Source organism: Melanotaenia boesemani, chromosome 6 (assembly GCF_017639745.1).
Source record: "Melanotaenia boesemani isolate fMelBoe1 chromosome 6, fMelBoe1.pri, whole genome shotgun sequence".
Taxonomy (NCBI): Eukaryota; Metazoa; Chordata; class Actinopteri; order Atheriniformes; family Melanotaeniidae; genus Melanotaenia; species Melanotaenia boesemani.
The window spans coordinates 2,118,329-2,146,234 of record NC_055687.1 but is presented as its reverse complement, the minus strand read 5'-3'; the positions used below and the strand labels follow the sequence as shown (position 1 = coordinate 2,146,234).

At 44.5% G+C, this 27,906-nt stretch overlaps 1 protein-coding gene across 1 annotated transcript in view; it reads left to right on the top strand.

Annotated features, from left to right (window-relative positions):
• Positions 1-27,906, top strand: part of cpne4a (copine IVa) — a 109,769-nt gene that overhangs the window by 27,524 nt on the left and 54,339 nt on the right. Inside the window, exons 4-5 of the mRNA XM_041987558.1 lie at positions 14,086-14,265; positions 24,608-24,679. Of these exons, the coding sequence (XP_041843492.1) occupies positions 14,086-14,265; positions 24,608-24,679 (252 nt within the window). The remainder of the gene's footprint in view (positions 1-14,085; positions 14,266-24,607; positions 24,680-27,906) is intronic.

Here is a 27,906-nt window from a genome sequence, read left to right as displayed (position 1 = left end):
TTCTGTGTCGTCCTGAATCAGATCCATATCTGATGTTTTCAGTAGCCTCAGTCTGTATGATCTTGCCAAATTTCATCCCACTTTTACATCTCTGGAGTGAGACAGATGCCACAATCGGAACCGGAGGACACGGTAAAATGTAAACAACAACAATATTACATCATAACTTTATTGGCTCTGATTCCACAACAACTTCAGCACACACACGAGGACGAGGAAATATACTGTATACTTGCCAGCAGGCCAAATTACCTTCTCCATCGTCCAGCCAGTATTGGATGTTTCTCTGCTTCAACACCTGATAAATAAATAAAATGAACTCCAACAGCTTTTTGTCAAGTTCTGCACAAGTCTGTTAATGACCGTTTCATTTGAATCAGGTGTGTTGCTGCAGGGAAACATCCAATACCTGCAGGAAACCGGCTCATGAGGACCGGAGTTGGTAATCCCTGATCTACATTTTAAATTAGTTAGAGGGGCACTGGCTCAAAAAAGGTAGAGAAGCACTATGTTAGAGAATGTTTTTTTTTCCTTTTGTGTCCATGGATACGGGGCAGCTGGACTGATTCTTTTTGGTTGGAGAACAAGATGAGTTGATGGTTTAACTCCCAGATGTTACACAAGAGAAGCTCCCTGTGGATTTTTTTTGAAGACAGAGGAATGTCCGGGAGATCGATGGTTCGCCCAGCTCATTGAAGTCATGGCTATGTTACGGGTCACCATGGTAACAGATGCTGGTGTAGTTCTAGGGGATGTTGTAGATGTAGATGTTGTGTAGTTCTGGGGTTCGTGGGGCCCTGGGTCTTACACTAAGTTATTGTTTGGGTGGTTGGTTCCTGGCAGGGCCAGCAGGCCATCATCTTTGGACCTGGGGCCTGTGCTCCATGTCTGTGGGAGCTCTGACTGGGGCCTTCCACTTCCTGTTTTCCCTGTGATGGACTGCCTTGTTCCATGCTTGGGGCCCTCGATCAGTCACTCCTGCAGGTTTTATCTCCTGCAGCTGTTATTCCTCCCTGAACTTGTGTTCTTTCTCTTCCTGTAGGTGCTCCCGATGATTCTCTGCCTTTCTTTGAATGTGTAGAAGCTGGTTGTCTGGTTTTCTCTGTGGGTTTTTGATTGTATTCCACAATAGTCCAATTTGTGATTACAGTGTTCAGCCATTAATTTTTTATGCTGCTTTTTCCAGTTCAGGGTTGCGGGGAAGCCGGAGTCTATCCCAGTAATTATACTCACACAGTCCGAGGGAGAAAGTAGACCAATGAACCTATGACCAATGTTTGGATGGTGGGAGGAAGCAAAAATACTGGAGGAGAACCCATGTATACGTGTGGAGAACATGTAATCTCCACACAGGTTGGGGGAGGACAGGAAAGAGGGGTGAACCAGCAGCAGAACTCTAATCTAGAGGGGACGTCCCCCAGCAGAGAAGAGCCCAGTGCATCATGGGAGGTCCCCGAGCAAAGTGGCACCCAGTGCATCATGGGACGTCCCCGAGACTCTAAGGACTAAAGGATGGATTGGGGTCACCAAACCAGACCTTGTTGAGAAAATCTGGAACTCTGAGATTTTTCAGATCCAGTGGATCTTGGTCACTAAGAGTTTTATATGTGAGGAGAATAATTTTGAATTCTATTCTGGATTTAACAGGAAGCAGACGAAGAGAAGATTATTTACATCCAAAATATCATACCTCCAAAATCAAGAAGTATTTTTATTCATATTTTCATTTTGGACCTAAATTTAACTCATTTTCTGGATGTGGAAGAAAGTCAGATAATCCTGGATGATTAATGACGATGATCAGGTGCAGCGCAGGTGGAGCAGAGAGAAATGGAAAAAAATAAACCTGAATCAAATTTTAATTGTTTAGATGAAAACTGATCGTACATGGACCCGTACTGCAGGACATTATTAGGGTCCGAGCCATACGAAGTATGGAAGGACCCTATTGTTGTTGAAATGTTTATTATACTAAGCGCTTCGAGGCCAAATTTGACCCCCTAAACACCCATGAAAAGTTGTGAAACTTGGCACACACATCAAGCCCGGCGAAAATCGGATTATTATAAGGTCCGCATACACTTCAATGCAAAAGTGGCTCAACAGCGCCCCCTAGACACCCCAAAAATCCCCAAATGAATGGGGTCCCAAAAGTCTACTTGGACGTAGGAACACGAAACTCGGCACACACGTCTACCACCCCGAGTCAACCAAAAAACTCAATTGAACATCTGTTGCCATGGCAACGGGGTGCCCGCCATCTTGGCGTGTGTGGCCATTTTTCTTGCCATTTTTTGCACTTTACACACATCGTATTTGAACGAACTAGTCTGAGGGGATTCGTGCCATTGACTCCAAACTTGGTGGGAAGCTTCCTGACAAGTTGGGGACCAAACGCTATTCAAATCTTTCTAATAGCAGAAAGCGTGTTACCGTGGCAACAGACGGAAAAACGCCTTCTCGCCATGAAACACGGTTTGCTCATATCTCCACAGAAATACATGGGATCTGCACCAAACTTGACAGGATTCATACTTGTTGGGTCCTTAACGCATTACACCACCTGTTGTCATGGCAACATCGGGTGGCGGGGTCCAGGCCGCTCGGACCCGATGGATGCCGCTTGCGGCTTTAATTTAGTCTGTGGTTTAAATATTTCTCAATATTTTAGTGAACTGGGTCTGGGGCGACTGGGTCTCAGGTGTGGTTTTAGATCTGGAATCAGGTGTGAGACAGACAGCAGGCATCCTCTCAGAGAAGATCTGTTCACCTCCATCTGCAGCTCCATTTCTGGAAGCTGCTCGGCGTCTCTGATGGCTGGTGAGTTTTGGAGGATCATCAGCAGCTTCAGCTGAACATGCTGCCGGGGTTGAACCGGGACACCACGTCATGGTGATGAACTGTGCTGTTTCTGCAGCACTTTAATGATTTATTAATTGGTTGAAGAGCAACAACAGGGAATTGGGTTTTTTAATGGCTGTAATTTCAGGCTTCACTTTTACTAAAAGCAGCTTTTACAACCTCGTGTGAATCCAGGAAGTCGCAAAAATCCCCAACAGCTGCACTTTCAAAGAGAAGACGAGCACCACAGAGAACAGAAAGACTAAATAAATCCAAACCAGAAGCTTCTCGTCAGTCTGAATTTGATTCTTTACTAACATGAAGGACTTTCACATGTTAAAGAGATCAAAAAATTGGTAGCACGTTACATTACAGATCGGTAATTTTATGGTAATATATAAAAAATAAGCTGCTAATACTCCGTAATTACCAGTAGTAATAACATGGGAATATCCTAGTAGTAACACTGGGAACAACAATAGACTAAAACTGAAGTTAAAGGGTAATAACTTGCCTCTAACCAATAGGAGGATAAAAAATTTTATGAGAAAGGGAAATTATTTGGTAGTACTATGATAATATTGTGGTAATTACCTGGTAGCTGCCTGGAAATGTTTACTAGTATCTGTACATACTTGAATAAAGGAGTAATTATGGTGACATAATGTCATTATTACCTCATTATAATTGGACATTTTCTATGTAATAACCACAAATTATCCATAAATGTTTCCATTTTATTTTATCACAATATTACATGACAGCAGACATCACCACATAAAACAATAACATCTGTAGTTTCTATGTAAAAAACAGGATTTCTTATATATTACCATGAAATTACCACACTATTACCATATTATTACCATTTAATTACCAAGCTGTAATGTAAAGTGGGACCAAAAACTTTTTTAGTTATTTATTCTTAAAGTCTTTAAGGGTTTATCAAAGTCTTCATAAACAGATGCAGAACCAAATGTTATAAAGTTGTATACAACCCCAGCATCCCCAAAAAGTTTGGAAAAGTTTTAATAAAAACAGAATCTAATCAGCTCATATTTTATTCCCAGTAGAAGACAAACAACACATCAGAGGATGAAACGGAGACGTTTCACCATGAGATGAAAATATGAGCTGATAGTGAATCTGATGGAAAAAGTTGGAACAGGAGCAACAAAAGGCTGGAAAAGTACCTGGTACAAACCAGAAACACCTGGAGGAGCATTGGACAACTAACCAGGTTACCTGGTAACAGGTCGGTAACATGACTGGTATAAAAGGAGCATTTCAGAGAGGCAGAGTCTCTCAGAGGGAAAGATGGACAGAGCTTCACCAATCTGAGACAAACTGGATCTAAAACTGGAACAATTTTACCAAAACCCATTTAAAACGGTCTGAGGCAAAGTGGAAACCTGGATGAAGATGTGAACTAGTTTGTGGAAAGCATGGACGGCGTGTCCTGCAGACTAAAGAGGAGAGGGAGCATCCAGCTTGTTATCAGTGGACAGGTGAAAAGCTGCATCTCTGATGGGATGGGGCTGCATTAGTGTCTATGGCGTGGGCAGCTTCCACATCTGTGAAGCTCCATCAATGCTGGAAAGTACATGGAGGCTTTAGAGCAACATCTGCTCCATCCAGACAACGTCTCTTTCAGGGAAGACCTTGCAGATTTCAGCAAGACGATGCTGAACCACATCCTGCATCCATCACAGCAGCATGGCTTCACAGGAGAAGAGTCCGGCTGCTGAACTGGCCTGCCTGCAGTCCAGACCTTTCACCAGTACACAACATCTGGAGCATCACGGAAGCAGAAATCCAGCAACCAAGGTCCAGGACTGTAGAGCAGCTAGAATCCTGCATCAGACCAGAATGGGACAAAATTCCTCTCCTAAAACATGAGAAAAGGTTTGGTCAACGTTGATCTGTGTGTTATTTCTACAAAGTTCTGTTAGTAATAAATTCTGCTTTCTTCTTCTGGTCGACATTTATGCTGCTACATCTATTCATACATTCATTTTATATCATTTACCTCCCAGTCTGACAGCTGAGGCTGTCCTAAAGAACCAAATGCCACCATGCTCACCGGTTCCTGTCCTTTTCTTACTGACCTCAAGGTTTTAATAATCAGATCAGCTTCTGCTTGACACAGTTCCTTCATGTAAAACAGGACTGATAAGGAAGTTAAAGTTGATGTGTGAGCTATCTCATCACGTTGAAGTGACTGTTATGAAACGCCCCCCGGTGGGTCAGAAACAAGGCGTCTGCATTAAAATCCTCCCAGGCTCCTCATCAGCAGCTGCGATGCTGGTTTTCAGCCCCATGCTGACAGGATTTATTCCTCCTGGGAAGCCGAGCTGCTTTTACCTGCTTGTAATCCAGTCTGGAGTGGATGTGGCTCATTTTTCACCAGCAGTCCAGTCGTAATCACAGCTGAAATGACCTCTTTTTCTCCGTAAAGTTGCTGCTTCTCCTGTAATTTAAAGCCAGACTCCACTTTTCCGTCTTTAATCAGGTCACAAAGTAACATCATGTACAAATCTGTTGGAGGATCAATATGTGACGCAATAATCAAAGTGGGACTCCATAAGGGCCTCTAATGCGCTGTTACTTACACCGATGTCGTCCTTGGATGGTTGCTTACTTTCAGTTATTGATTACATTTTTTATATATTTCTCATTAAACATTTATATTAAGCTGCTGTCTATGAGTATTTATGGAGAGATTACAAGCAGAACAGATAAAAAATTTCAAAGTGAAACTTTAGACCCCCTTTAAAAAACGTACAGCTGGAAAAGTTTTTAATCTGCATTCAGTCCGGCATGAAATGACTGCAGCTGTTGCTTTTTATCCACTCTGGCTCGGTCGCACACTTTTCCTTTACAAAAACTCACAATGAGCAACCAGTGATGTGATTCTCCGTGTTTTCTGGCTTATCTGAAGTGGCAAAACAAGATTAAATTGCCCTAAATGTCAACCAAAGCTAAAAAACAAACAAAAAAAAAAAGGCTTTAGTATTTTTTATACAGAAAGACCTAAATGGATCCAGTATCTTCAAACTCAGCGACCCAGATTTATTTCTAAGGTTCTCTGGGCATCTGAATATTACAGGGCGGGACTCTATTATGTACTTTAAAGAATGGGTGAAATCAGACGCTTTGGCTAATGACTGCAGGTGTTAGCTGTTAGCCACCAGGAATGGGTTCTCCTGAGGGAGCTGAAATTTATCTGGACAGCGCTGAGTGAGTGATAGCAGCTGGGAATTTTCCTGAACACGACTCACTGCTATGACGGGGGGGTGCTTAGTAGCCATCAGTAACTCCAGCTGATGTCTCAAGTAGCCTCCGCTAGCTTGTTGGTCCCATGTGAGTGGTAACTGGTCAGTGGAAAGGCAGCTAAAGGAGCTAGCAGAGTTTGAATTTCCTGCTTCTACACCACAGACACATGGACTTTACTCACATAATAACCATAGTTTGTATTCACCAACTCCCCACACACTTTCCATATTACACACAAAGCAGCTTCGCTTCAGGTAACAAGAGGAGAAGTTTTCTGCCCCAGCTGGTATTTTACCAAACTTCCCACGGCTGCATCTGCTAACATGGAGTTTACACCATGTAGACATGGTGAACAGCAGAGTTCCAGTCTGTTCTTTCACTTTTAATGACAAGCTGAGACCTCTACGATGAGATCACGAGGCTGGACCCACCCAGCCTCCTTGTCCTGATCCCTGCCTGGATGCTAGCTGCTGCTAACCACTCGGTGGTCTGGTGGAGTTTCTGCCTGTGGTCGCAGGGAAATAAAAATCAGGAAAAATAAGAAGCAGCTGTAAATGCTTGTTCAGACCCTGCTGATGCCAGAAAGTCATCAAAGTGTAATGGCGGTTTTATTATGGATAATGTTTGCTCTGTGGCAGTCTGTAAATGTTTTATTGGCCTGGGGATTTGCCTCAGGGCTGCATGCATCCCCTCCTCTTTCCGACTTCCTTTTTCTCCTCACAATTAACTGACATAATGTCTTTATCTCAAATTTCTCTGTCAGGTTCCAGTACCAACATGATTATTCTGCTGGAGGAGACACTTTACAACTGTTTGTAAAAAGGATTATAATGAGAAGAAAACTCATTTTGGTGACACTAGCAAGGCAACTTTGAGCTCTGTGTGCAACCTCTAACCACCAGGACAAAATTTGGTTAGTTATTTGTAAAAATGCCCTGAGTATTCATGTCAATACGCCACCACGACCCACCTCTACTGATCCCTTAGATCCAGTCCTCATCCTAAATAGAGACAATACCGCCCTGCAGGAAAACTAATATCTAACTAATATATGCTTTCTGTGGGATCGTCTTTTTTACTGTACAAACTAAACATATAATACAATCACCAGCCACTGTATCAGGTCCGCCTGTTCAACTGCTTTTTAACACAAATGTACATTGGTGGAAAAATATAAAAATGCCTTCATGGGAGACTCACACAATACAAGCAAACCCAAGACTAGTGGTTAAAATGAATTTTAGAGGTAACAGAGGAATCATAAAACCTTCCTCAGCAGGAATGAAGTATAATTCTGCTGCTTTAAGAATCTAGTTTTAACCTCGCGCTCTCCAACCGGCTCTGTCGTTGGTGTAATCGTGCACATGCTTGTGTTTTTACCAGATGATTCCACTAGGGGGCGCATGAGAGAACTCAGACCAGCTAGAGTTGCTGAGTTTTTAGGATGTAAACAAAATGATAACCATGGCGACAACAGAGAGGTTTGTGGTGAGTTAATGTTGGGATCACAGCAGAAGAATGGACAGCGGGTATCACAGATGGTCCGTAGGGGCCCTGAACCAAGCACAACGTGACAATGGTGAATCGGTCTCACTCATTTTCCCAGCGCGACATGCGACACGATGGCAAACTTTGTTCATGGTTGTCTGTAATGACTTTAGATGAGATGCTCAGCTGGATTAGTCCACTGATTTCACACAGTAGCACACACTGATCCCCTGTGTGACCTTCCGTCTGGTAAAAATTGGTCCCTACACTGCCCCCTACTGGTTATTCGCTTATTGCAGCTTCCATTGTGTTTCTTTCTGAGTGCAGCAAAACTATGTGAAGCAGCCACGATAGCCACACATACGTGCATTTAAAAGCAATTATATTATCGGCTTTAGGTTCAGCATCTTTGTAGGAAAGTAACAGCAACTGCTTCAAATTCCTGGTTTTGATTCTTGCTTCAAACCTCCAGTTTTATATCTGGTAAGAACAACTACTTCTTCTACCGAATTACAGCCAGCTAGCGTCACACCTGTTGGCATTTAAATAACTGCATGATGTCCAGGCCAGATGCTGGGTTACACCTGTAAAGCTACAGAATTAGGGTCACACCTTCAGGGTCAGACCTGCAGGGTGACGGATTCGGGGTCAGACCTGCAGGGCTACGGATTTGGGGTCAGACCTGCAGGGTGACGGATTCGGGGTCAGACCTGCAGGGCTACGGATTTGGGGTCAGACCTGCAGGGCTACAGATTTGGGGTCAGACCTGCAGGGTTACAGATTCAGGGTCAAACCTGCAGGGTGACAGATTCGGGGTCAGACCTGCAGGGTTACAGATTCGGCGTCAGACCTGCAGGGTGACAGATTCGGGGTCAAACCTGCAGGGTTACAGATTCGGGGTCAGACCTTCAGGGTTACAGATTCGGGGTCAGACCTGCAGGGTTACAGATTCGGGTCAGACCTGCAGGGTTACAGATTCGGGTCAGACCTGCAGGGTTACAGATTCGGGTCAGACCTGCAGGGTGACAGATTCGGGGTCAGACCTGCAGGGTGACAGATTCGGGGTCAGACCTGCAGGGTGACAGATTTGGGTCAGACCTGCAGGGTGACGGATTCGGGGTCAGACCTGCAGGGTTACAGATTCGGGTCAGACCTGCAGGGTTATAGATTCGGGGTCAGACCTGCAGGGTGACGGATTCGGGGTCAGACCTGCAGGATTACAGATTCGGGGTCAGACCTGCAGGGTGACAGATTCGGGGTCAGACCTGCAGGGCTACAGATTCAGGGTCAGACCTGCAGGGTTACAGCTGTTTTAGTTTGTTAACTAGCAGGAAAAACCTGAAACAGGTGTGTTGGCAGGACAAACATGGACCTTAAAGAGATGCTGAACAGGATGTTTTCCTTCAGGTGACCTTTCAGTCCGCAGGTTCGGCTCCGTGAGATGCCGCTTCATGAGAAGACGGAGGTTTTGTGAAGCCGTGTTGAGGTTTAGCAGCAGCCTGGATGTGAGCTCAGAAAGCAGTAAATGTGTCAGGAGTTTTCCTCATGCAGCACCTCTGCTGGTATCAGGGTGTGTTTTCTGTGTGTGTGTTGGTCAGACCTGGTTTCCATTGCCCCACTTTATGCCTATATTTTTAGAAATCCAGATGAAATGTGGCTTGGTGTTCACACAAACTCCTCCTCTACATGCATCCTCTGCAGCTCTGGGGTCTCATTTATAAAACTGTGCGTAGGATTCTTACTAAAAGTGTGCTTACGCCCAAAACCGGAAGTTGGCGTACGCCATAAAATATTCTGATTTATAAAACCGTGCGTACGCACAGGTGCAAGCAATTTCCCCTTTATAAATCACACTCGTCCTTGAAGTTTGCGCAGGTGAATTTGGCTCATGTTCCGCCCACTACACGCCCACTTTCCACCATAAATGGTCAATGCAAAGTACCTCAGCGTGTATTAAAATGAGCCAGCGGATCCATGTTGTGATCCACGAACAACGGCAACCGCAGGGAAGCGAACCAAAAAACGCAACTTCACAGAGGCAGAAATCGATGCATTAGTGAGTGAGGTGGAGAGTCGAAAAATTATTTTGTTTGGTAGCCACAGTAGTGGCGTGACAAATAAGAGTAAGTGTCGTGAGTGGCAACACATAGTTACCTCAGTTAACTCTGTGAGCGGGACAGAGCGGACCATGGCGAGATCAAAAAGAAACCATCAATGAACTGAAGGAAATCAGAACAACACTGCATAATTTGTGTGACATTATGTTCGACATTCCAAACACATTAAAAGAGCTTGTGAAAAAGTGAACCTTATTGTCTGCTTAATCGCTGCATGACCTCCTCACGGAGCCGTGCCCCGTGTTGGAACTCCCTGTGTCTGGGAGGGGGCTGTGGGTGAGGGTCGGCATTCCGAGGAGGGGGGAGGCCAGGAGGTAGTTGGATGCCGTGCCTCAGTGCCAGGTTGTGCAGCACGCCACACGCCCTCACGATCCTGCGCACCTTTTGGGGATGGTACAATAATCTACCCCCTGACGCATCCAGACACCGCCACCGGCATTTTAAAAGGCCGATGGCGCGCTCTACAGTTGAGCGCGCACGGGAGTGAGCGGTATTGAACAGGGTCTCCTCTGCGCTCTGGGGGTTTGGGAAGGGGGTCAGGAGCCAGCGCCGGAGGGGGTAGCCACTGTCCCCTGCATTTCAATGAAACAGTGCATCAGTGGTCTGCATCTGGCTAAGCTGGTTGTCAATATAAAGTTATTGTCTTACCAAGAAGCCAGCCATCACGTACAGCGCCTGCCTGCAGTCTCTTCCCTACACTGCTTTGCGCTAGGATGTAAGAGTCATGTGTAGAGCCAGGCCATCGTGCAACTACATTTGTCAACATCATGTTGGATTGACATATGACTTGAACATTGATAGTATGCACATGCTTCCTATTGACATACATGAATTCATCGACATATGGGGCCCTTATAGCAATATGAGTGCAGTCAATTGCGCCGATTACATTAGGAAAACCGGACATTGCTGCAAATTGCCTTTTAATGTCGGCCTGTTCTCCTGCAATATAGAGAAATTGGATGTGGAAGAGTGTAGCAGGACGCATAGACAGCGGAGACGGGTTATGAACTCTTGCCGGGTTGAAGTCATGCACGCTGACCAGTGAGCCGAAATCACATCTGCGGTCATACAGCCAGAGCGCAAAATTAATTGGAGACATGGTGACAGGACCCCACGCTGCCACAAGAGGACTCTGGATGCAGTGTGTTGTTAATTCCCCACCTCTCCATCTGTGTCGCCAATTCCCCCAGCCTCCAAAACCAGCGTACGCATGGGTCAGAGCTGCCGTGAAAGACCGCACATTTTCACGTCAAGTTTGTTTTTTATAAATCACAACCTTTGCGTGAAAAGAGGCGTACGCCAGTTTCAGGCCCCATTTTGTGCGTACGCAACGGTTATAAATGAGACCCCAGGACTGTTCTTTCTGCTCAGGTTAGTTTGGTACCAGCCTGAACCGATGGCGGTGGGATTTCTCTCTGCTGGGATCAGGACTAGTTGTTGTCTTCTGTGTGTCAGACTGATGAGATAAACTGGGATGAGGGTTTTTTTTTTTACGTCAGATTGAAACAGTTTCAGCTGGTTTTTGAGAGAAATCTGATTTCCATAATAAAATTAACAGCTTTTTTTCCTGATCTGCTCTTCTGATCCTGTCTCTGAAAATAAAAATACAAGCTCTGATTTTAGATGCAACACATTACACAATTGATCTCCTCCCTAATTGTGGGAATTTAATATTAAAATGTCCTGAAGTGTTCTTCTGAGAGCCCTGATCTGAACATGAATCCTTAAAGCCACAGCTGGACTCACTAAGAGGTCGTGATTGCCTCTTTCAGTAGTGGCTTTTTAATATCTGTTAATAAGATTCAGGTTATTTCAGCAACCACTGAAGGTTTGTCTTTCCAGCAGTTTTATCCACATATAACAACTATAAACCCTGTTTATAATTTTTTCTTAGACTTTGTGTTCAAACATCCTTTTTTGTGGGTTTAAATGAAGGAGTGGATGTGACGTCTTCCAGTTTCTTTAAATCTTCACACTTTACTTTCACACAACCCCCACAGTCCTCTGTCACACTCAGATATGTAAAAGATGCATTTCCCACTTTGTTTTAAATGACATTGTATTTCTGGCTCTGTCTCATTAGAGAAGTTGTTAAAATAAGACAAAGAAAAGTATAAATAAATAATAATAATAAATATAAAGAAGATAAAACCTGATGCTGGGTGGGAAGAAAATATCAAATGATTAAAAGTTGAATTATTTATCTGTCTGAAGACAATTCTCTGAGTGTTTCCATGTAAACGAGCTGGAACAATGTGTGTTTTCTTCTGTTCAAGCTTCCAGCTTAACTAGCAGATAAAGACCCGATAAAGTGGACGGTGATTCATTCATTCATTCTTTGTACCGCTTAGTCCATTACAGGTCGCGGGTAAGCTGGAGTCTAACCCAGAATTAACAGGTGAGAGGCAGGTCCACCTGGACAGGTCGCCAGTCCATCGTAGGGCAAACACAGATAGGGACAAACAACCACTCACACACTCACTCCCAGGGAGAATTTAGAGTGACCAGTTAACCTGACGTGCATGTCTTTGGATGGTGGGAGGAAGCCGGAGAACCCATGCATACACGGGGAGAACATGCCAACTCCACACATAACTCCACGCCCGAGCTGAGGCTCGAACCAGCAACCTTCTTACTGGGAGGCTGCGGTGCTAACCATCACACACCTAACGTGGAGCTCATCCAGGTCTACACCCAGTTTAATGACTGATTAATGATGACTATTGTTGTCATGGAAACAACATCAATCAAACATCAACAACAAAAAAAATCCACATTTGGACCAAAACATAATGAGAAATCTAATAAATGTAGTAATAAATGGTGGTTTGTGCGTGACAGGGGCACAAACACCATCTCAGAGGTGACAGTAAACCAGAGGGATGACAGTCCTGTTGGCCTCCAACCAGCCGGCCTGTCGGCAGCTTCGGTCAGACTCAGCTGTTTCTGACACTGGTTGAAGGTCTGCTGAGTGCTGTCACTGTTACGGTGGTTGGATGAGACGCCGCGACAGCAGGAAGCTGCTTGTTGCCGTCAGGCTCGTTAACAAGTGAGCTGCTTGTAAACCAGCTGCTGCAGCTTTTTCTGATCCTGCAGCCTGATCTGCAGGTCGGGACCAGGACAGACGTGGACGGTGTCTCTGCTGCAGAGGATGGACCGAAATCAGACGAGATGAGGGGAAAACGCAGCTGAAGGAGGCAGAAGATGAAAACCACAGACAGATGCAGCAACGTCAGTCTGACAGACAAACATAGTTTAATTCATGTTTGCACATTTTCTGGATTTACCAGGACAGTTTTCAGCTTTTGTAACTGTTGAAGCGTGAATTTGGTTCCTGACGTGGTTACACGTTTCTCTCTCAGCTCCACGGAGGTCTGGAAAGCTCACACATGATGAAAGTCTTACGGTAGAATATGATTTATTTAACATGTTGGCCAGTGACTGACAGAGTTTCTGGTTAATAAATAATGTGACAGAATAATCTGTCATCTTTTTCTGAGCTTGGATTCATCTCATTTTCAGACCTGGTCACAACCACATTATTAATATTAGAAATGATGTCCTGAAAATGGAGAGGATCTACTTTATTTTATGTGTTTTATTTACCCCCCTATACATGTGTTCTTACACCTGAATGACTGGGTGGTGTTAAAGAGGTTGGAGGTCTTTGGTGTTGGAGGCACAGAAAACATAAAGCAGATTTCCAGAAAAGGTTTTACCAGCTCAACTAAATCTGAATAATTTATTTAATGTTTATCTAACAAAGCCAAGTCCACAGAAAGCTGACTCGGGCATTTCTAAAAACGTGTTGACTAATGAGAGGAGCTTTTCTTCCAGATCAATCTACGGTCTGCGGGTGGCTTCCTCTCTCACACTCACCAGAAACAGCAGAAACAGTCTTAAACTCGGAAACGTGCCAGCAGAGTCAGCTGGAGGGTTGTAGGGGTGTCGGGTTTTCCTTCACTCTCCATGCTGGATTTCTTTTCAGCTGATTGAGAAAACTTGAACCAGCCAATTAAAGCTCCTTTAATTAGAGAGCGGAGGCTCTCCAGCCTGAGCGCCATCTGTCTGCTAACACCACGCTGACTCTGGACACTTTGTCTGCAGCTTCTCACCACATCGCTGCTAATTTGGGTCTGCATCCTTTTCCTCGTCCTGTCATCGGTTTCTGACCACGTTCACACATTTCTGGTGGATCTCATGTCACATCTGTTCTCTTTCTCCAACAGTCTGTTTTATAGAAGCTAATATTGTCCATAAAGTGGTTTATTGTCTCAGTTTCAGCTTCTGATATGTTTTTATCTTCTATTAGAATAAAATTGATATTAGTGGACCTTTTTCTTTCCTCTGCTTCCTGCAGGTTGACCGGACGGAGGTGATCCGCAGCTGTGTGAACCCCACCTACTCCAAGGTTTTCACCCTGGATTTTTATTTCGAGGAGGTGCAGCGTCTGCGCTTCGAGCTGTACGACATCAACAGCAGCCACAACGGCCTGAAGGAGGCCGACTTCCTGGGGTCGGTGGAGTGCACGCTGGGACAGGTGAGGCTGCAGGAGACCACATGGCAGACACGTAGCCTAAACTGGGCCAGCTGAAGCCTGTAAAGTTCCCTTGATGTATCTTGATCAGGAGATGTGGAAAAATTGTCTTTCAGGCAAAAACGTCTCTGGACACTGACTTGAATAATAAAAAGAAGTTTATTACAAAAGTTCAGACATCAAAACAGATTTCTGCAGCAAAATCTGGAGGTCCCAAAGCCAGAACGAAGACCTAAAGACCTGACGTGTCGTTCTGTCTTATATAGGGTTTAAACAAAGAAAATTCCTCAGTCCTGTGTCCTCCAATCATAGAGTTTGCCTATAGGATGCTCATTTGCATGGAATGCATGTTCTTGTGTCAATCCAGTCTGTGGGACAGAGAACCTTATATGGTAAAGACTTAAGAGTGTACCATACAAATGCTATGCTTAGATACCTCATATTTCCCCCCTTCGGGACTGGAATTAACAGTCCCGAAAAAAAACAACGAACTATATAAGACTCAAATTAAATAAACACATATGAGAGCCCCAAAAGAAATCATAAAACGCCCAAAAGAGGCTAGTCGACCCATCGGACCCCTCCGGGCCTAAATCCTGCCTAGCAATTCTCACCTCCGGAAACAAAAAATAAGCACTCGAGGTCACCCATATGTATCCACATAATAAGAGTCACAGAATATTATCTATTCGCCTCATGGTAAACCCCGTCTATGTCTACCTAAAAAGTAAACACATAGCAGTAGCACACATAACATCACAACAAATTCAGATTAACACTCAGATTAATACAGTATATGAGTAAACATTGAAACAAAATAAGGCAAACAAAAATATATGGCTCCGAAACCTCCAGATGGGTAAATCGATATGGTGATGATGTTTCAGTCCGCAGATGTCATCGCGTTGACATTCAGGGTTCACTGTCCACGTTTAGTGTCCTTATATGTACTTCTGAGTCCATTCTGAATGTTGGGGCCCCTGAATAACTAACCACCCACTGGGTGGTCGTCCCCATATGTACTGAGAAGAGAGAAAAAGAACAATGACCAGTATCTTTGTCATAATACCTCACCCTGAAATGACTTTTTTGTGAATTAAAGCAAAAATTAATGGAATATTCTTTATTATCGACATTTTGATTGATCACAGGTATTACAGGTAAGTTGTGCCAGTGGGCGGGTACCAGTACCAGGCAGCTGATGCTGTGCACCTGATTTTATTTATTTATTTATTTTCCTTTTGTTTTGGACAAGTGTGCCAGTCAGGCCACTTTGGTTCGGGCCACCATCCTCCCAGTCCGGACCTGCAGAACACAGTAAACTTAAACTTTTCTGAGCTCAAACTAACAGAACTGTTATTCTGAAGAAAAATCTAGAAAACGTTGCCTCAGATGTTGATAGAAAAGATGTTTAATGAGCTTCCAGGCAGCGCCACCACATCCAAACAGAGGCTTTAATAACTTTAATAACTAGGTAAAAGGTAAAGATTGATTCATTTAAAAGTGAATAAATGAAGTAAAAATAAGTTATAAGCTAAGCTAAAAAGGTCTTGAGCCTCTTTTTAAGAACATTAACATCTCTGCAGCCCTCAGGCCTTCAGGCAGGCTGTACCATAAACGAGGACGTTAGTGATGGAACAAGGCCTCAGGAACGCTGTGGACACTCTTATGTCTGAACAAGGTGTTCATTATGGACAATCCATGACGAGCACAGAAGTCCAACAACAAAACACCACTCGTATTCAGATCAGGGGGGACGTTCCTCCCAATCACGCCCCTCCAGGTCTCACTGAAATTGTCCACGTGGGCACTGAAGTCCCCCAGCAGAACGAGGGAGTCCCCAGAAGGAGTGCTGTCCAACACCCCTTCCAAGGACTCCAAAAGGGTGGGTACTCTGAACTGCTGTTTGGTGCATAAGCACAAACAGTCAGGACCCGTCCCCCCACCCGAAGGTGGAGGGAGGCTACCCTTTCGTCCACCGGGGTAAACCCCAACGTACAGGCGCCAAGTCAGGGGACAATGAGCATGCCCACACCTGCTCGGCGCCTCTCATCGGGAGCAACTCCAGAATGGAAGAGGGTCCAGCCCCTCTCAAGGACAGTGGTTCCAGATCCCGAGCCGTGTGTCGAGGTGGGTCCAACTATATCCAGCCGGAACCGCTAGACCTCGCGCACCAGCTCAGGCTCCTTCCCCGCCAGAGAGGTGATGTTCCACATCCCTACAGCTAGCTTCTGCAGCCGAGGATCAGACCACCAGGGTCCCCGCCTCCGGCAGCCGCCCAGCTCACACTGCACCCCTATGGCCCCTCCTGCAGGTGGTGAGCCCACGGGAGGTAAAAGCAAATTAAAACCCCAAACTATTTAACTCACATGTTTACTCTGAGTTTTTTTCTTCTGTTTTCTTTCCCTCCACAGAATCGATTCTATTTAATCTTTTCTTCTTCTCTGCATTTAATTTTCTGCAGACTAACGCAGTAAACAAGCTAAACAAACAAGTCGCAGATGAGATGATCTGTTCTCTGTCACTAAAACACACCGCTGTGTGTGTGGGTTGCACAGATAAACAGGAAGCTGCCACTCATTAGTCATAAAAACCAAAAAATAAAAACATCTGAAGCTTTTTCTGTCCTTTGTTTCTGAGTAAAAAGTGAGTAGTTTTGGTGGTTTGAGTGTTTTTCTATAAAAATAAAAGCTTCATAACGACAACAAACACAAACCCAAGAAGTAACAGCATTTTCTAAAGAAGATATTTTCTGTTTCTGAGGCTGGAAAATGGCATTTACACACTGATGATATTCACAATATCAACAATCTGTGCTGCTTTGCCGAGAGGAGCTTTATGGAAATAAGGCCCTTCTTGATTATTAAGTATTATTTTTTATTTTAAAATTAGTCTTTTGCAGAATTTACATATTAATTTACATATTAATTTACATATTAATGCCAAGTCTGACAAAAGAAAGGAGAAAGTAAACAGAAAAGAAAAAAGATGAGAAAAAAGAGACCAGACAAAGGAACAGCATCAGCTGTTTAATTTAAAGAAGAAAAACCAGACAAGCTGCTGCACCTGGAAGGAAACAGAGAAACACCTGCAACATCTTCAAGAAAAACAAAGCTGACAACCATCAGGAGCACCTATAAAAAATCTGTTTTAACGTGTAATGAAAAATTGACCCAGTTATTTTGTACTTAACTAGAAACGTTGTCTGACTCCGGTGTGAAGTATCGCCATGAGAAAAACACTGGAGTTAAAAAGTAAAATGAAGATCAGAATAAACCTAAAAACAATAAAAATAAACGGTAAAAATATCTATCTTTTACTTACACAAATAAGTAAAAGATAAATAAAATAATAAACATATAAATAGACTAAATAAAAGAAAATAAATAAATAAAATAACATTCAGCTATAAGCTAAAAAAAGGTCTTAAAGCTCTTTTTAAAAACATGGACAATGACGTCATTTTGTCCTCGTGACCGTGAGAACAAGAACAAAGTTCTTGTTACTTGCTGAGGATGCAGCAGACTTTATAAATGCACCAGGATATTTAAAGGAACTCTTTGGAGAAACTTGACATGAATCAAGTTAAAGTTTGTGTCAGAAACGATTCGTCTCAGTTTTATTTCAGCCAGATCTTTCTAGAAAGTCAGCACCTAAACATGTTAACGACGAGGCCGCCATCCAGTTCTCCTCAAAACCAAGACTTGTTAGATGTTAAAGGTGAGCAGAGACGTCCACCGTCTGCACCGTAAAGCAGCAACAGGCAGCCGTCTGCTTTCATTACACCTCCGTACATCTGTTGCTGGGATCCATCGGTATCTGTGTGTCTGCAGGATAATGTGTGGTTTTGGAAAAATGTTGGATTCAGGCTCTAAATACAGAATCCGTCTGGAACAACCTGTAATTTTACTCACTAAAAAAGAGAGATGAGCACTGAGGATGAAAACTCTGCGCCTGCTGTCGGCTGCAGCAGAAAGTGAAGTGGAAGTGTTTCATCAGAAGCTTCTGGGCGAGCGAGCAGCTCCACACAGTTTCTGATGATTGTCTTCAGTTTCCTGTGAGGCGACAAAACACGCGGGAAGTGTTTTTCCATGCAGAGCTGAAGGAGAGGAGCAGCAGCCAAGTGTGTGATGAACAATCAGCTCGGACGACCGGGGAGCCGCCTCCTCCTCATCTTCCTCGTCTCGGCTCTGCCAGCAGCTCGGCTCGGATCCACTGCCAGCTCCTCCAGATGGCTGACGGAGCCGTTTCCACCGAGAACATGCAGAGCCGCAAGTTTTTAGCTCCAAAACCAACTAAAACTGATTCTTTTTGTCCTGCTGACAATGCAGCTTTGTTTTAGTTCATAACCAAAATAAAAATGATGCATCCATGAAAGTCTGAGAGGTTCAGAGACGTTCAGAGGAGCTGTGGTTTGTGTCTTATTAAAAAGTTTTAAAGCAAAGTTCCTCAAATAAAGACTCAGCACCATACTGGCCGCCATTGTTGTTCTTAAACAGGAAATCCTGCTGGAGCTGAAGTGAACCATGAAAAGAACTCCGCCCTGTCAGTTTACCTGCAACCACCTTCAGGTGGAGAAACTGCTACACACCAGCGTATCTCTACGCTGGAGTCACCAGCCTCCGCTACGCCGGCCCTGCTGCCACCGTCAGGAGGTGGAGAAACTGCTAAACACCAGCGTATCCCTACGCTGGAGTCACCAGCCTCCGCTACGCCGGCCCTGCTGCCACCGTCAGGAGGTGGAGAAACTTCTACACACCAGCGTATCCCTACGCTGGAGTCACCAGCCTCCGCTACGCCGGCCCTGCTGCCACCGTCAGGAGGTGGAGAAACTTCTACACACCAGCGTATCTCTACGCTGGAGTCACCAGCCTCCGCTACGCCGGCCCTGCTGCCACCTTCAGGAGGAGGAGAACTGCTACGCTGGAGTCACCAGCCTCCGCTACGCCGGCCCTGCTGCCACCGTCAGGAGGTGGAGAAACTTCTACACACCAGCGTATCTCTACGCTGGAGTCACCAGCCTCCGCTACGCCGGCCCTGCTGCCACCTTCAGGAGGAGGAGAACTGCTACGCTGGAGTCACCAGCCTCCGCTACTCCGGCCCTGCTGCCACCGTCAGGAGGTGGAGAAACTTCTACACACCAGCGTATCCCTACGCTGGAGTCACCAACCTCCGCTACGCCGGCCCTGCTGCCACCGTCAGGAGGTGGAGAAACTGCTACGCTGGAGTCACCAGCCTCCGCTACGCCGGCCCTGCTGCCACCGTCAGGAGGTGGAGAAACTGCTACACACCAGCGTATCTCTACGCTGGAGTCACCAGCCTCCGCTACGCCGGCCCTGCTGCCACCGTCAGGAGGTGGAGAAACTGCTACGCTGGAGTCACCAGCCTCCGCTACGCCGGCCCTGCTGCCACCGTCAGGAGGTGGAGAAACTGCTACACACCAGCGTATCTCTACGCTGGAGTCACCAGCCTCCGCTACGCCGGCCCTGCTGCCACCTTCAGGAGGTGGAGAAACTGCTACGCTGGAGTCACCAGCCTCCGCTACGCCGGCCCTGCTGCCACCGTCAGGAGGTGGAGAAACTGCTACGCTGGAGTCACCAGCCTCCGCTACGCCGGCCCTGCTGCCACCTTCAGGAGGTGGAGAAACTGCTACGCTGGAGTCACCAGCCTCCGCTACGCCGGCCCTGCTGCCACCGTCAGGAGGTGGAGAAACTGCTACACACCAGCGTATCTCTACGCTGGAGTCACCAGCCTCCGCTACGCCGGCCCTGCTGCCACCGTCAGGAGGTGGAGAAACTGCTACACAGCAGCGTATCCCTACGCTGGAGTCACCAGCCTCCGCTACGCCGGCCCTGCTGCCACCGTCAGGAGGTGGAGAAACTGCTACACACCAGCGTATCTCTACGCTGGAGTCACCAGCCTCCGCTACGCCGGCCCTGCTGCCACCGTCAGGAGGTGGAGAAACTGCTACACACCAGCGTATCTCTACGCTGGAGTCACCAGCCTCCGCTACGCCGGCCCTGCTGCCACCTTCAGGAGGTGGAGAAACTGCTACGCTGGAGTCACCAGCCTCCGCTACGCCGGCCCTGCTGCCACCGTCAGGAGGTGGAGAAACTGCTACGCTGGAGTCACCAGCCTCCGCTACGCCGGCCCTGCTGCCACCTTCAGGAGGTGGAGAAACTGCTACGCTGGAGTCACCAGCCTCCGCTACGCCGGCCCTGCTGCCACCGTCAGGAGGTGGAGAAACTGCTACACACCAGCGTATCTCTACGCTGGAGTCACCAGCCTCCGCTACGCCGGCCCTGCTGCCACCGTCAGGAGGTGGAGAAACTGCTACACAGCAGCGTATCCCTACGCTGGAGTCACCAGCCTCCGCTACGCCGGCCCTGCTGCCACCGTCAGGAGGTGGAGAAACTGCTACACACCAGCGTATCTCTACGCTGGAGTCACCAGCCTCCGCTACGCCGGCCCTGCTGCCACCGTCAGGAGGTGGAGAAACTGCTACACACCAGCGTATCTCTACGCTGGAGTCACCAGCCTCCGCTACGCCGGCCCTGCTGCCACCTTCAGGAGGTGGAGAAACTGCTACGCTGGAGTCACCAGCCTCCGCTACGCCGGCCCTGCTGCCACCGTCAGGAGGTGGAGAAACTGCTACACACCAGCGTATCTCTACGCTGGAGTCACCAGCCTCCGCTACGCCGGCCCTGCTGCCACCTTCAGGAGGTGGAGAAACTGCTACACACCAGCGTATCTCTACGCTGGAGTCACCAGCCTCCGCTACGCCGGCCCTGCTGCCACCGTCAGGAGGAGGAGAAACTGCTACACAGCAGCGTATCCCTACGCTGGAGTCACCAGCCTCCGCTACGCCGGCCCTGCTGCCACCGTCAGGAGGAGGAGAACTGCTACACAGCAGCGTATCTCTACGCTGGAGGCACCAACCTCCGCTACGCCGGCCTTCCCGTACGCAGACACCAGGACCAGCATCATCCTGACTGAATACTTGTCTGTATGCTGGTCTGGCCTGTGATGGGCTAGCAGCTGTTTGCCTCTATCAAAAATCTATTAAAAACTCACACTATTAATCCTAATTCTACCAGAGTCATTTCTAACAGAATAATTTGTAACAGAATCATTTGTAACAGAATCATTTCTAAGAGAATCATTTCTAACAGAGTCATTTCTAACAGAATCATTTCTAACAGAATCATTTGTAACAGAATCATTTGTAACAGAATCATTTGTAACAGAATCATTTCTAACAGAATCATTTCTAAAAAAGTCATTTCTAACAGAATCATTTGTAACAGAATCATTTGTAACAGAATCATTTTCTAACAGAATCATTTCTAACAGAATCATTTCTAACAGAATCATTTCTAACATAATCATTTCTAACAGAATCATTTCTAACAGAATCATTTTCTAACAGAATCATTTCTAACAGAATCATTTCTAACAGAATCATTTCTAACAGAATCATTTTCTAACAGAATAATTTCTAACAGAATCATTTCTAACAGAATCATTTCTAACATAATCATTTCTAACAGAATCATTTCTAACAGAATCATTTTCTAACAGAATCATTTCTAACAGAATCATTTCTAACAGAATCATTTTCTAACAGAATCATTTCTAACAGAATCATTTCTAACAGAATCATTTGTAACAGAATCATTTTCTAACAGAATCATTTCTAACAGAATCATTTTCTAACAGAATCATTTGTAACAGAATCATTTCTAACAGAATCATTTCTAACAGAATCATTTGTAACAGAATCATTTCTAACATAATCATTTCTAACAGAATCATTTCTAACAGAATCATTTCTAACAGAATCATTTCTAACAAAGTCATTTCTAACAGAATCATTTCTAACAGAATCATTTCTAACAGAATCATTTCTAACAGAATCATTTCTAACAAAGTCATTTCTAAGAGAATCATTTCTAACAAAGTCATTTCTAACAGAATCATTTCTAACAGAATCATTTCTAACAGAATCATTTCTAACAAAGTCATTTCTAACAGAATCATTTCTAACAGAATCATTTCTAACAGAATCATTTCTAACAAAGTCATTTCTAACAGAATCATTTCTAACAGAATCATTTCTAACAGAATCATTTTCTAACAGAATCATTTCTAACAGAATAATTTCTAACAGAATCATTTCTAACAGAATCATTTTCTAACAGAATCATTTCTAACAGAATCATTTCTAACAGAATCATTTTCTAACAGAATCATTTCTAACAGAATCATTTTCTAACAGAATCATTTCTAACAGAATCATTTTCTAACAGAATCATTTCTAACAGAATCATTTTCTAACAGAATCATTTCTAACAGAATCATTTCTAACAGAATCATTTTCTAACAGAATCATTTCTAACAGAATCATTTCTAACAGAATCATTTCTAACAGAATCATTTCTAACAGAATCATTTTCTAACAGAATCATTTCTAACAGAATCATTTTCTAACATAATCATTTCTAACAGAATCATTTCTAACAGAATCATTTCTAACAGAATCATTTTCTAACAGAATCATTTCTAACAGAATCATTTTCTAACAGAATCATTTCTAACAGAATCATTTTCTAACAGAATCATTTCTAACAGAATCATTTTCTAACATAATCATTTCTAACAGAATCATTTCTAACAGAATCATTTTCTAACAGAATCATTTCTAACAGAATCATTTTCTAACAGAATCATTTCTAACAGAATCATTTTCTAACAGAATCATTTGTAACAGAATCATTTCTAACAGAATCATTTCTAACAGAATCATTTGTAACAGAATCATTTCTAACATAATCATTTGTAACAGAATCATTTCTAACAGAATCATTTCTAACAAAGTCATTTCTAACAGAATCATTTCTAACAGAATCATTTCTAACAGAATCATTTCTAACAGAATCATTTCTAACAAAGTCATTTCTAAGAGAATCATTTCTAACAAAGTCATTTCTAACAGAATCATTTCTAACAGAATCATTTCTAACAAAGTCATTTCTAACAGAATCATTTCTAACAGAATCATTTCTAACAGAATCATTTCTAACAAAGTCATTTCTAACAGAATCATTTCTAACAGAATCATTTCTAACAGAATCATTTTCTAACAGAATCATTTCTAACAGAATAATTTCTAACAGAATCATTTCTAACAGAATCATTTTCTAACAGAATCATTTCTAACAGAATCATTTCTAACAGAATCATTTCTAACAGAATCATTTTCTAACAGAATCATTTCTAACAGAATCATTTTCTAACAGAATCATTTCTAACAGAATCATTTTCTAACAGAATCATTTCTAACAGAATCATTTCTAACAGAATCATTTCTAACAGAATCATTTCTAACAGAATCATTTTCTAACAGAATCATTTCTAACAGAATCATTTCTAACAGAATCATTTCTAACAGAATCATTTCTAACAGAATCATTTTCTAACAGAATCATTTCTAACAGAATCATTTTCTAACATAATCATTTCTAACAGAATCATTTTCTAACAGAATCATTTCTAACAGAATCATTTTCTAACAGAATCATTTCTAACAGAATCATTTTCTAACAGAATCATTTCTAACAGAATCATTTCTAACAGAATCATTTCTAACAGAATCATTTCTAACAGAATCATTTTCTAACATAATCATTTTCTAACAGAATCATTTCTAACAGAATCATTTTCTAACAGAATCATTTCTAACAGAATCATTTTCTAACAGAATCATTTCTAACAGAATCATTTCTAACAGAATCATTTCTAACAGAATCATTTTCTAACAGAATCATTTCTAACAGAATCATTTTCTAACATAATCATTTCTAACAGAATCATTTCTAACAGAATCATTTCTAACAGAATCATTTTCTAACAGAATCATTTCTAACAGAATCATTTTCTAACAGAATCATTTCTAACAGAATCATTTCTAACAGAATCATTTCTAACAGAATCATTTCTAACAGAATCATTTCTATCAGAATCATTTCAAACAGAATCATTTCTAACAGAATCATTTCTAACAGAATCATTTCTAACATAATCATTTCTAACAGAATCATTTCTAACAGAATCATTTTCTAACAGAATCATTTCTAACAGAATCATTTGTAACAGAATCATTTGTAAAAGAATCATTTTCTAACATAATCATTTCTAACATAATCATTTCTAACAGAATCATTTCTAACAGAATCATTTCTAACAGAATCATTTCTAACAGAATCATTTCTAACAGAGGCTCCTCCATGTTTTTCCGTAACTGCAGCTTCTTCTTTAGTGATCCAGGTTGTGTTTGTTTCCACAGATCATCTCTCAGAGGAAACTGTCCAAAGCTCTGCTCAGACCTGGAGGCACCGTGGGGAAAGCCATCATCACGGTGAGTCTCCATCCTCCAGGCTTAGAGCAAACAGGAACCAGACTGGTCCAGATGTCCTGGGACAGTTTAGATGCTTAGGTCTTCATTCAGCCTTCAAACGAGTGTGAGGAGCTGTTTGTGCTGGTTTCCTGTTTCAGGTTTGGGTATAAAACCATCCTCTGAGCCGCTCCGGCTGGTCCGTCAGACTGAGAGCAGATTTTCTCTGGTTGGGTGGTTTTCAGTCACAGCTGGGACGACTGATCCTCTCAGCTGGACCAGCAGGATCTCGGCTTGTTTCTCCCTCTCTGAGGGCTGAACTGCCGTCTGCTGCTCACACAGATTTCCTCCTTCATTTAAGCAGGAATTCTCAGCTGGAAAATCCCTCCTCTGATGTTCCTCTTCACCTCCGTCAACACATGAAAAGCTTCACGGGGATTTCCTTTTACAGGGTTTCTGAGCAACATTCTCTTCTTTCATCTTTTCCTTCATTTTGCTGGTTTTCTATTTCATCTGTCCTTCAGCTACTATCTGTTCTTTTCATTTTCATTTCCTTTCCCCTTCAATTTTCTTTCCTCCTTTTGTGTTTACGTCTTTCTTTCCTTTTCTTTTTGCAATAATGTTTGTTTCCTTCCCTCATTTCTTTTCATCGTTTTATCTGTCATTCATGTTTTTTTACCACCTCTCCGGTCCTTTTCCTTAGTCCAACCCCGCATCCAGACGGGTCGGTTCTCTGTGTAAAATGTAAATCAAGCCATCACATCACATCCAGCCACATTTTATTCCCAGTAGAACATAAACGATAGACGACAAACAGGTTAAAGAATCTGCCAGTGCAGTGACGTTTTACATTTGGTAAGATGCCCTGAAAAGTATTTTAGACTGGAAAGAAATATCCTAAATCGAGCCTTGAAAGGTGAATTTTGGTCCTTTATGTAGAGAAAACCCTTAAACAGCAGGTGCTAAAGACTTTATGCATATTTGCACGTGGACTCAGATTCATGCACTTTACTGTTTTTACTTCATCGGGTCAAACTGGATTCATGTTACTTCAGGCCTGGTTCACATGAAGATCATCAGGCTGTTTTTGTCCCGATTTTCAGACCAAGAACGACAAACGGCCGATTATCTTAAGTCTTTTTCTATAAAGTGATCATTTGGTCTGAGGTGTGTTACGAGCACGTTCGTCCCAGCAGTCGAGTCTTTTAGCAGGTCGTGGCCAACAATCCGAACTCCTGACGTGTGTGTGGAAAGCCGACGACTCCTGACTTGTGTGTGGAAAGCCGACGACTCCTGACGTGTGTGTGGAAAGCCGACGACTCCTGACGTGTGTGTGGAAAGCCGACGACTCCTGACGTGTGTGTGTAAAGCCGACGACTCCTGACGTGTGTGTGTAAAGCCGACGACTCCTGACTTGTGTGTGGAAAGCCGACGACTCCTGACGTGTGTGTGGAAAGCCGACGACTCCTGACGTGTGTGTGTAAAGCCGACGACTCCTGACGTGTGTGTGGAAAGCCGACGACTCCTGACGTGTGTGTGGAAAGCCGACGACTCCTGACGTGTGTGTGGAAAGCCGACGACTCCTGACGTGTGTGTGGAAAGGCGACGACTCCTGACGTGTGTGTGGAAAGCCGACGACTCCTGACGTGTGTGTGGAAAGCCGACGACTCCTGACGTGTGTGTGGAAAGGCGACGACTCCTGACGTGTGTGTGGAAAGCCGACGACTCCTGACGTGTGTGTGGAAAGCCGACGACTCCTGACGTGTGTGTGGAAAGCCCACGACTCCTGACGTGTGTGTGGAAAGCCCACGACTCCTGACGTGTGTGTGGAAAGCCCACGACTCCTGACGTGTGTGTGGAAAGCCGACGACTCCTGACGTGTGTGTGGAAAGCCGACGACTCCTGACGTGTGTGTGGAAAGCCGACGACTCCTGACGTGTGTGTGGAAAGCCGACGACTCCTGACGTGTGTGTGGAAAGCCGACCACTTCTGAGTGTGTGTGGAAAGCCGACGACTCCTGACGTGTGTGTGGAAAGCCGACGACTCCGGACGTGTGTGTGGAAAGCCGACGACTCCTGACGTGTGTGTGGAAAGCCGACGACTCCGGACGTGTGTGTGGAAAGCCGACGACGCCTGACTGTGTGTGGAAAGCCGACGACTCCGGACGTGTGTGTGGAAAGCCGACGACTCCGGACGTGTGTGTGGAAAGCCGACGACTCCGGACGTGTGTGTGGAAAGCCGACGACTCCTGACGTGTGTGTGGAAAGCCGACGACTCCTGACGTGTGTGTGGAAAGCCGACGACTCCTGACGTGTGTGTGGAAAGCCGACGACTCCTGAGTGTGTGGAAAGCCGACGACTCCTGACGTGTGTGTGGAAAGCCGACGACTCCTGACGTGTGTGTGGAAAGCCGACCACTTCTGAGTGTGTGTGGAAAGCCGACGACTCCTGACGTGTGTGTGGAAAGCCGACGACTCCTGACGTGTGTGTGGAAAGCCGACGACTCCTGACGTGTGTGTGGAAAGCCGACGACTCCTGACGTGTGTGTGGAAAGCCGACGACTCCTGACGTGTGTGTGGAAAGCCGACGACTCCTGACGTGTGTGTGGAAAGCCGACGACTCCTGACGTGTGTGTGTAAAGCCGACGACTCCTGAGTGTGTGAATTGTGATGTGAAATTGTGAAATGGAACGTAGCCAATCAGAGCGCGAGCTGACTGGGGAGTAAAATCCGTGTTCACATCGTCTCCAGTCAGTAAATTTTTTCACTTCTGGCTTTTTCTGTTAACAACATTCCCATCGTTCCCATCGTTCCCATCGTTCCCATCGTTCCCATCGTTCCCTCGTCCCGTAGACCCTCTTCCGTGCTGGCTGTGGTGTTTTCCGCTTGTTGCCATGGTTCTTCTTCTTCATCTTTTTAGATCACGTTTGATCCTGATGGATGTCCGGCTCGGAGGACTAGATTCTAGATCGGTTGCGAGACAGCATCGTTGTGTGTGTGTTGTTTTGTGATGAGATTATCGGAGCCGACACACACAGTACGATCAACACGGTGAAATGCCTGATTTTATCTTCAGGTGTGAGGTCTCAAACAGATAAAAATCTCGTCAGATTAAAATAATCCTTCTTTGTGCACCAGGCTGTGTAGCGGATGTATGTGTGTGGAACGTGATAAGTGGGTGTTTTACTAGAAGGAACATCTCTAACTTCTCGTGTTTAATGACAACAAAGGTTTCTGACTGACGAAGGGAAAA